Consider the following 10,082-nt stretch of genomic DNA (forward strand, 5'->3'; position numbering starts at 1 on the left):
AAATTATTGACTATGAAAACTTGCACATTTTGCTTTTGCTTCCCATTTCCTCTACCAAAGCTGCGTGTCAGTATGGCACATTTTGGTTTGTTACGCTGTAAACATACACTGTGAGCCATTAATCTAATTAATGATTGAAATATATTTCTGGTCAACAAAGATTGAAGTTGAACAAGCATATATATTTTGGTTAGATACGGATCTTGTGACCCTGCTAGACTCCTATTTCAAAAATTTCCATCTGTTTGACTTTTACTGATGAAGGAATAAATTAAACACTGACATAATCGCAAGTGGAAAAGATGTGTCAACTCGGTTGTGAATCGCATTGATTAGTAAAATGATTTAGTTGGTTCAGTATCAAATTGTCAAGGTAGTATACACGTACATTTTGGCCTCGACTTATTCCAACTAAAACAAAAATTGGACCATTTTCATCATTGACTCGTCTGGTGTTAGGTGTGACAATGAAGTTAGCACTAAAATATGAACAAAAAAAAATGAAGAAAGGAAAATGGTGCAATATACAAAAAGTTGACTGCTTCAAAATTCCCGTGTTGGAAGCTCACGGCGTAAGGGAAAAGGAAATTCGTCGGAAGAATCAGTGGATGACCTTGACAGTGTAGGTTGTGCTAAACAAGCAGCCAGTGCTGTTTCCAAACTATTGACAATATGAGTCATGGTTGGCCTATCTCGACCTTCTAGACGAACACAATCCGATGCCAAATAACCTACAAATGCCACGGCCTCTATCTGAAATGGTGTTGGGGGTGGTACTCTCGGGTCCAAAACCCTGTGAATTTCATCTTGAAGAATGAAGGGTACCATGAAATCTACCACATTTCTTGGCACTCCATTCTCATTTCTATGGATGGCTCTGAGGCCTGATAAAAGTTCTAGCAAAACCACACCAAAGCTGTAGACATCACTTTTTGTGGTCAAATGGTGAAGCCTGTAGTATTCAGGGTCCATGTAGCCAACAGTGCCAGCTGCAAGAAGTGAAAGGTGTGATTCCTCATCTTCAGAATCAGGACCCATGAGTGATAGTCCAAAATCAGAGACTTTGGCTGTCCACTTTGCATCCAATAATATGTTAGAAGACTTGATGTCACGGTGAATGATTGGTGGAGTAGCATACTGGTGTAGATACTCTACACCCCTTGCTGCGTCCAAAGCTACCTTGATGCGACCACCCCATGACATGATGAGAGAAGAAGTTTGGAGCTTGTGGAGGTGGTCATTTAGGCTGCCATTACTCATGTACTCATACACTAAGATCCTCTCACTGTTGTCTTCATAAAAACCTAGTAACCGGACGAGGTTCTTGTGGTGGAGTCTTGAAAGAGATTCAAGCTCATTCACAAAGGCATTGTCTTTGTCTTCTTGCCTTTTGGTGCCACCACCCAAGACTGCATTAGATGGAGATGCTTGTGGTGTGATCTCAGCTCTTTTCACAGCAACTTCCTTCCCATCTTCCAGTGTGGCGTGGTACACAAAACCAAAGCTCCCACTCCCAATTTTGTTCTCTTCAGAGAAATTGTTGGTGGCTTGAAGCAGTACTTGCATTGAAAACTCCTCCAAATGGGTTCCCCCATTACCCATGCTAATTACATGGCTCAACCTCTTCTCCAAAACAGCAGGAACAGCTGCTGGAGCTTCTGGAGGGTCATCCAATCGGCCAGAGTCATGCACTCTGCACACTTTGCCTTTGCAGTACCTGTGAATGATGAATACCAAGGCAAGCAACAAGGCACTGCAACCAACACAACCAATAACCAGAAATGCCACCATTTTGCTGCTCCAACCACTTTCAGCTGAAGGTTCGGTTGGCAGAGGTGGAGGTGTCCATGGTGATTGTGGCGGCTCTAATGGAAATGAAGATTCAACTGCTGGCTGACAGGGCTTGCAAATGATGGCAGGCGGGTCACAGAGTTTGGCAGAATCTGACAAGGGTCCACATGGACATTGATTCCTGCAAGGTCCTGGGAGAACATTAACAAACACCTTGGTATTTGACTCAAAAATTTCAGAACCCCAACAAATCAATGAATAATTAGAAGTGACAACTCCACAGAAAACACTTCGCTTTGCTACAATTGCGTCAAAAAATGTCCCTTTTAATCTCTGAGGCATGCTGAAATTATTCGAACCCCAACAAGAAACTAGTCCATCATACCCAAGTGCACAACTTCGATTCTCTCCCAAAGCCAAAGAAATGAACCTCCCTTGTGGTTTCTGGCCCTCCATGTCTCCCCAACAATCCAAGCTACCATCACCAGAGATAGCACAGGCATGCCTGAACCCAGCTGCAAGTAGAGAGTAATTTCTACCAGGCACAGGTTCATGCCCAACAACGTTAGTGTTACTCCCCATGCAAGTGACACTCCCTGTCTCTGATAAGCCACATACAAAATTCTCTCCCACTGCAATTCTTGACATGTTTCTGCTCATGCTTGAAGTTGAGTTGAAGCCAGGCCATTGCCAACACTCAAGGCCAAGGCCTCTTACAAGACCACAAACGTGGGAATTCCCACTATCAATGTCTTCAATCACAGGCCCATGGTAGATACGCTTGAAGGGAACATTAGAAGCATTGGCAGAGAATCTCCAACACCCCATGATGGAAGTTGAAGAAGAAGAAGAAGAAGGCCTTGATGCACATAGAAACCCATTGCCACCCACAATCTGAGAGTAGGAAACGTTGGGATTCACTTGAAGACCAATACCAGGAGGAAAGCTAGTACAGTTAAGATTGGATTGTCCTTGTTGGTTTGGCTGTTGTAAGGCACAAATAAATATTTGGTTGGAAGTTTCAGATATGGAAACAGTTGAGAGTGTATTTATGATTGGAAGAGAAGAAAGGAAACACAAGGAAATAAAGAGGTAGCAGAAGGAGGAGTTAAGGAGAAAAGCCATCGAAATAAAATCTCATGGTAGGAGAAAGGAAGATAAAAGAGATGGATGGCCTAACTCGTAAGACTGAGATGAAGTTTTTATGAGAAACAAAGAGGAAAAGTTCATATAAGAAACGCGGTTTCAGAATTGAAAGTTTTTTGTTTGCTCCTCTTTGATAGGATAGGAGGAGACTAAAGACTCATTCTACACATGACTCATTCAGTTCAATAATAGTACTTTCTAACTCCATCATTTTACTCGCTTAAATAAAAAATTAAAAAAGACACACCAGAACCAGAAGAAAGATCCATTTTAGAAATTAACTCGAGCTGATTAATAAAACAAAATCATCAAGTGTAAATAACCAAATATAATTGTAGTTGACTAGTTGTTATGCCGCGTTATGACACTTTGATTTTATATCATCCAACTTTACTCGATGATTCGGTACAAAAAATTATGTGGTTTTTTTATACTATCTTTGTTGATAACAAAAATTCACAAGGTCAATTTCATCATATGATTGCCTTTATTATATTTTAATTTTATTATTATATATTATTACAAAATATTTAAAAGTAGTTGTTGTCACAAAGATAAGATGTCTGCGTATACACACCCACACAGGCACAATGCATGTAATGTAATGAATGGCTAACAAAAAACCAAGTATATAACAGTAAAACGTAAAATTGACTCAAATTTCCAGAAATCAAACATTAATTGACTCTTAATCTCAATCATTTTTATCAAGATTTCCTTTCTCATACTTCAGTTGCACGTTCTCGTGCAAATCTTAATTTGCCTAGTTTTATAAGTACTTCGTTTACATGCTGCTATTAAGTATAAGTATTTTTATTTTAATATTGTTTAAGGACATAGCTGTCTGGAATTAATTTCTATTTGGTATTTAAATATAAGTGATGAATTTTAATTTTTAAAAAATGAAAGTAAAATGTAACTAATTTCTCATTTTTTAAATTTTGTCAAGAAACTAATAAAAATATATATTTTTTTACGGTCAATAAAAATAACAAAGTTTAAGTTTTATGATTTCTGCTTAGAATCTTGAGAACAATAAATGATGTAAAAATAATGATATATTCATAGTTATAAAATAGAACATATCTACTTAGAAAAATAAAAGAAATGAAACCAGATTTATTTTTTTGTTTGAATTTGAATACATGCTTTTCCATTATACGCATGAATATACATTAGTGATTGTGGCCGAAAAACAAATACACATTAGTGACTAGTAACTAGAGAGATTGCTACAAGGATTTGTTCAGAAGTAGAATTATTCAAAGAAAATGCTGATTATATTTGATAGAACTGCAATTGATACCTGAAGCGGGAGCAGAGGAGCGGGCAAATTTGTCTTGTCCATGAAGTCAAAGATTATCAACCATAAAATTCGTCTAATGTATTCTTCATTTTGAAATTTCGACATCAGTTGTTGAAGTGGGTGGAAAGTATCTACATTTTAGCAAGTTTTCAACTCAAAATGCTTCTTAACTTCACAAAAACAACTTAAAATGCTTAACTACTCTAACCATTGCTCCCCCACAGACGATTTAATATAATACAAGGTAATTGGTGAAGGATGAAAGGGCGCCCGACCCTCCTCCTATATGTATACAGGAATAAAGGAATAAGGTTGTGTGTGAAAAACAGCTTAATTAAGCACTTATGATAATAAGCGTAGATCCCATGATAGACAAGTTTTTTTAGTTTAGAACGAGTATTCTCCATGAGAGACAATCATATTTAAACCGATAACATCCACATCCTGGCGGGACTTACTCTCAATAGCGGAGGTTTTTCTTATACATAAGACTCGAACCTGACACTTTATTTAGGGAATCAATGATATACAAGTTAATTCTAAATCTCTTATTTCTGCAATGTTTATTGTAACATTTTCATCATTGCTCATTGCAATACCAAGTTAAGTATTTTTATTTCAATCCCATAAGGTATTACACAGTTTATTTATATCCCATTAGCTGCTTTAGGAAATATCTGAACTGAGCAAGGGCCTGTTAAGATGTTTATGAACAAAATGTTAAAAAAGTTACCTCAATATTCTCTCCATTAACATTCACAGTTAATCATTTTACCGTTAGTCTTCATAGTCATGATACTGTAAAAACATCAGAGCAAATTATATAATCAAGAACATCAAATAAGCTGATTTTCCTTCTTTTATTTATTTCAGTAAATAGAATACACAAACAGGAACAGGAACAGGAACCGACAAACGAGGTTTCACTAAATCCGACATTTACAAATTGCACAAAAACTACTATTTTAAAGTAATCATTTTCTCATCAAAATGAACTAGTAACATAACACAGCGCACTTTACTATGACAGGTCCCTGCAAGGTCCAAACTCACATTGCTTTCAATGAGATATAAAGCCGAAAGACTATTTCAATGGATCAATCTTCACGAGAAAATGCAACTTACTTTGTGTGAAGGCTCATTTAACTCAAATAAATATCACTTAAAATCATTGTACCTACAGCAAGGATCCATGCTAGATCAAAATGCCAAGAGAAAGAGATGCCTGCTATGCTGCCACTGATCCTGAAGCAGCTTTCCTTTGCTCTAAAAGACGTGTGAGTGCACCATCAATTTGAACAAATACTTCCTCCTTGGAGGCATTTCCATCAATCTGAAGACAACAAAAGAACGTCAAATGTTCTATATTATTGTTTAGTTCAAATATACAAAAGCCAATGAATTTAATTTTTGTTCATGCTGAGGAAATATACTTATCATCTAGTCCACAATAACAAGGTAGGAATGCCTATAGATTGTGGATATCCATGACTTATAATGTGGTGGCAAGGATTGTCTACTCTACACGGGTACCATTCTCATGTTGGTGCTAATATATGTGGTAGGTTGGTAATTGTTTATTAAGGATATCCACACCACTGATGTTCGACAAGATTACTTGTGCATGTTGTTGCTTGCATGCTTGTATATGTGTGAGAGAGATAAAGAGGAGTTATATAGCATACCTTAACCGTTATGTCTTTATAAATGGAAAGCACTGCCTCCACATTTTGATGATGGGTGTTCAATCGCAACTTTACCTAAGTCAAAGGCAAAAAAATAATTGAAAAGAACTTTCAGTTGCACTGAATAATGAGCATATTACACATACAAACACACACACACACAGAGAACCCTAATGTGGTCAACAGGGGGCATTGAGTAGTTTCCAAATTCCAAGAAAAGAATCAAGATCTTTACAGAAAGAATGCATTAGAGCTTCTTATAGGACATATTCATACCTTTTCTTCAGTATCATCAAAACGTTGGGTTAGCCTCTCTGCAATTTCTTTTGTCTCTGGAGGAGAATACTTCAAATGATATATCTTACCAGTAACAGGATCTAATCTGCGCCCAACTACTCTCTCGACAAGAATATCTTCAGAAACCTGCAAATTCAACTTTGGATTATCATAAAAGCTACTTTGACTCTTTTCACTTTCAAGACTAATAATGGTTTTCAGTCTTAACAGAAGTACAGTGACTATCTCCTGCAACTGCAAGGCCACACCATAGTCGTTCATATCATTGATGGGCGTGTTTGGGAGGGGGTTTTAGGAGGGAAAGGGAGGGGAGGACAATTTTTTGTTTTTAAATTAAGAGAATTAAGTAAATGATTAGAATATTATGTTTATGCTAATTTGTCATTTCATAGATTTCATTCTAAAAATCTACCTAATTAAAAACTATTTATTTAAAATAAAAGATTTACCCTTTCCTTCCTTTCCCTTCAAACAACCATAACTCCATATGAAGGTTTCCTTGAGAGATCATTAGATCTAGTTGAGTGCAGTGTTATCAAATAGCGGCTATAGCGGCACTATGCCGCTATAGCGTAGCGGATTTTTGGCTAATCGCGACGCCGCTATTGCCCGCTATTCCCGTTATTTCCGCTATTCGCCGCCAAATAGCGGCCGAAATAGCGGATTTTTGGCTGACCGCGATGGTCCGCGATCGCGATTTGATAACACTGGTTGAGTGTAATGTTATGATATGCCACTGACCAAGGCTTTTTGATATTACAACAACAAAAACAAAATCTTTATGATATCCCACTAAGTGAGGTCGGCTATATGGATCACACTACGTCATTGAGCTCGATCAAATCAAAAACCAAATTTTAAGAGATATTATTGATAATGAGGTCATTTTCAACAATATCTTTCAATGTTCTTTTTGGTCTCCCTCTACCCCTCTTCACATGACTAAAGATCATGTTATCGACCCTTCTCATCCAAAAGTTTTCTTGGTACATGTTCATACCATCTTAATCGAATTTTAGTCAGCTTCTCGGTGGTAGGAGTCATCCCAATATCTCCTCTTATACAATCACTGTGTATCCCCAGTATGGCTGTTAGAAATCAATTTGTTTTACTTTTCTAGCAGCATCTAACTCAATTAACTGATAAAGTAGGGCGAATGAGAGGCAGAAAGTTATGAAATAGTAAATTTACCTCTAGAAGAATGAAAATATCAGGTTGAAAGCCAAATTGCTTAAGTGCAGTAGCTTGTGATAAGCTCCTGGGATAACCATCCAAAAGCCAACCCTTGTGTATAGAGTCTGGCTTCAAGAGACGTTCCTTCACCATCTATATATACCATAAAATCATATGAGTATTACTAACGAGAGAATTATATACTATAAATTAAGGGATTGCATACCATACCATGACAACAATTTCATCAGGGACCAACTGTCCCTTCTCCATGTAGTCTTTTGCACGCTGTCCGTTTTGACTTCCGGTGGCAATTTCTGCCCTGAGCAAATCTCCGGCAGCAACGTGAACCAAACCATACTGCATATATATATATATATATAGTTGAATCTAGTGTTAGTATTATTAGTGGTGATTGAGAGAGCAAATGCTGGAAAACGTATGTTAAATTGAATTGAATTGAAAGAGAGGGGAAAATGTCTGTTACTTTGTTAGTGATGAGCTCACATTGAGTTCCTTTACCAGAAGCCGGAGCACCTGAAATCATGACACGGAGAGCCTCCTTCTCCGCCGCCGCCGCTGCTTTGACAGGCTGAGTGATGAATTAACAAATGAATGAATGAATTGAATTGAAGCAGCAGCGATGATGTGACAGTGATAGTGATACCTACCGTAGATTGGGAATGAGAGCGGATAGAGGCATCGCAGCACAAACGGACACCGAAAGCAACAGAACAAGAAGGCAAGGGATGTTGCCGGCGCCGGCGATTAACTGGAAGTGAAGATCCACCACGCGCCTTACACTCAATTGGATTGCAAATCCCCAACCCGCTCCATGAATATGATGCCGTATTCAAATTCATATCTCTCTCTCACACACTCCCTTCCTCCCCTCCCCCTTCCCCTGACCCTGACTTCATAAAACACGGGAGGGACTATGAATAAATAATGGGAACCCTTCACTATCATTCATTCTATAATCTCCATTTATTTATTACATTTTTTTTTTTTTTTGGTTTCAACCAACAATGTTTTCACTTCACTCAACATGATTTCATGTAACATTCTTTTTAGACACTTAAACATAGGAAGTGAAATGAAAAAAAATATATAAGTAATCAATGTGATATGTGATGTGATAAGGTCAAAGAAAATAAAATAGTGTATATGTGTGTTTATTATTGCTATAACGTACCCGAATCAAACTTTTGAATTCTAAAATACTAAATGAAAAATATGATTATAAAAGTGTAGAATTTTCACTATTTTCAGTTTGAATTCTAACACTCTCAATTTAAAATATAATTAATCAAGTGTTATCATTTTTTTTAAGTAAAATGATTTCATATCATCATGAAAAACTTTAAGGTCGTGCCTCCTGACAAAGGGGGTCGCAGTGACCAGGCCCGGGCGACTGTTTACCAAAAACACAGGTCTATGAAAGAGAAACAATCCAAATAAAAAAAGGGGTTCAAAACCATTATAGAGCATAAAAATAAAAGTTCATCAATGCAAATACCAGACACAGTTCAAACCTAAAAACAACCTATAAAAAACTAGACAAAAAGAAGCTCCCAAAGCCAATAAACAAGCAAGCAAGACAACCCCACTAAGACACTAAGAAGAGATGATCATCCTTAAGTTCTTCCTCCCGCTCGCAAATAGCATGAAGATTGTTGCCTAAGTAATCAACACCCAAAACTTTCCGGTTCAAACTTTCCCAAGAAACCATGTCTTTTTAGATCTAGTAAAGTACCCTCCAGCATAACCCGCAATTGAAAGCCTGACTTGGGCACCTCTACAAAAATAGGAACATCAAACAAACCATAATGAAGTGTTAGGATATACAATAGTGTTCATCTTTTGTACATTAGGTGTTTGTTTTTCAATCCAAAACAACTGAAAACTAACGAAACTCCATTATCTTTCTTTCACGTTTGGCACATTGGAATGTGAAATTGAAAAACAAACATGGAAAGCTTGTTTGGAAAACTATGGCTTCTACGATTTGCCACATTCCAAGAAGACACTATTGACTATCACAATTTTTAAAGTAAAAATATGAAAGGGACTTCTAGCACAGATTAGAATATCGGATGTTTAAATTAGGAAAAAAAAAAGGGTAGCTCACTTGGGGGTGAAGGATCATGGTTTAAACTCTGGCGAATAAACCAATTTACTAATAATTCAAAACAAATGTTTAATTTTTTTTTTCAGAAGCCTATATAAACATACACTAATTTGGCATTCAGTGATTCAAACGTCAAATGATGTCTTTTATCAATTAGCTTTCAACAAACATAATTCATTCAAGCCAAGACAATAGCTATGGTCACACTTCACCCAAACGTTAAGAAGGTAATATATACAAGCAAGCATGTGAATCAAACTTAGGGTTGATAAGCTATATCATTTAGCTTCAAAGTCCAATTCCAGATATGCATAGAAAAGAAGTTAATGCCCTATAAATGATAAGTCAATTACATGACTTCAAAAAAAAAAGATAAGTCAATTACAACTTATTTTAAAAGAGATATATTATTACAAAAATAGAGCAAAAAATGACACGAATTATGTATTTTCATGTTCTAGTCAAGAATTGCGATCATATTCTAGCCAAAAACATCTACATTTTGATATGCCTAATTCCCCCTAGGTGTTCTCCAAACACAATGTTCAAATGT

General features: G+C 36.8%; 2 protein-coding genes across 2 annotated transcripts; both read right to left on the bottom strand.

Moving 5' to 3' along the window:
• Positions 1-328: 328 nt before the first annotated feature.
• LOC130747987 (serine/threonine-protein kinase-like protein CCR4) lies at positions 329-3,089 on the bottom strand. Its single transcript, XM_057601061.1, has one exon. The coding sequence runs from the start codon at positions 2,914-2,916 to the stop codon at positions 544-546; it is 2,373 nt and encodes a 790-aa protein (XP_057457044.1). The 5' UTR covers positions 2,917-3,089; the 3' UTR covers positions 329-543.
• A 1,990-nt stretch (positions 3,090-5,079) lies between these two features.
• On the bottom strand, positions 5,080-8,356 carry LOC130747990 (adenylate kinase, chloroplastic). The gene is made up of 7 exons (XM_057601065.1): positions 8,070-8,356; positions 7,886-7,990; positions 7,630-7,758; positions 7,417-7,551; positions 6,205-6,351; positions 5,929-6,003; positions 5,080-5,576 (listed from the first exon to the last, which is right to left on the bottom strand). Exons 1-7 carry the CDS (start codon positions 8,259-8,261, stop codon positions 5,472-5,474), a joined length of 888 nt encoding a protein of 295 aa, XP_057457048.1. The 5' UTR covers positions 8,262-8,356; the 3' UTR covers positions 5,080-5,471.
• Positions 8,357-10,082: the final 1,726 nt, after the last annotated feature.

The sequence above is a fragment of the Lotus japonicus genome, chromosome 3, assembly GCF_012489685.1.
Source record: "Lotus japonicus ecotype B-129 chromosome 3, LjGifu_v1.2".
Lineage (NCBI taxonomy): Eukaryota > Viridiplantae > Streptophyta > Magnoliopsida > Fabales > Fabaceae > Lotus > Lotus japonicus.

Bases quoted from the DNA above. Each gene is read 5' to 3' on its own strand.
- LOC130747987 (XM_057601061.1), bottom strand. From the start codon at position 2,916: ATGGCTTTTCTCCTTAACTCCTCCTTCTGCTACCTCTTTATTTCCTTG.
- LOC130747990 (XM_057601065.1), bottom strand. From the start codon at position 8,261: ATGAATTTGAATACGGCATCATATTCATGGAGCGGGTTGGGGATTTGC. The intron at 7,991-8,069 runs GTAGGTATCACT...TTCATCACTCAG, and splicing joins GCTCTCATTCCCAATCTACG to CCTGTCAAAGCAGCGGCGGC. The intron at 7,552-7,629 runs GTATGGTATGCA...TGGTATATATAG, and splicing joins CTGATGAAATTGTTGTCATG to ATGGTGAAGGAACGTCTCTT.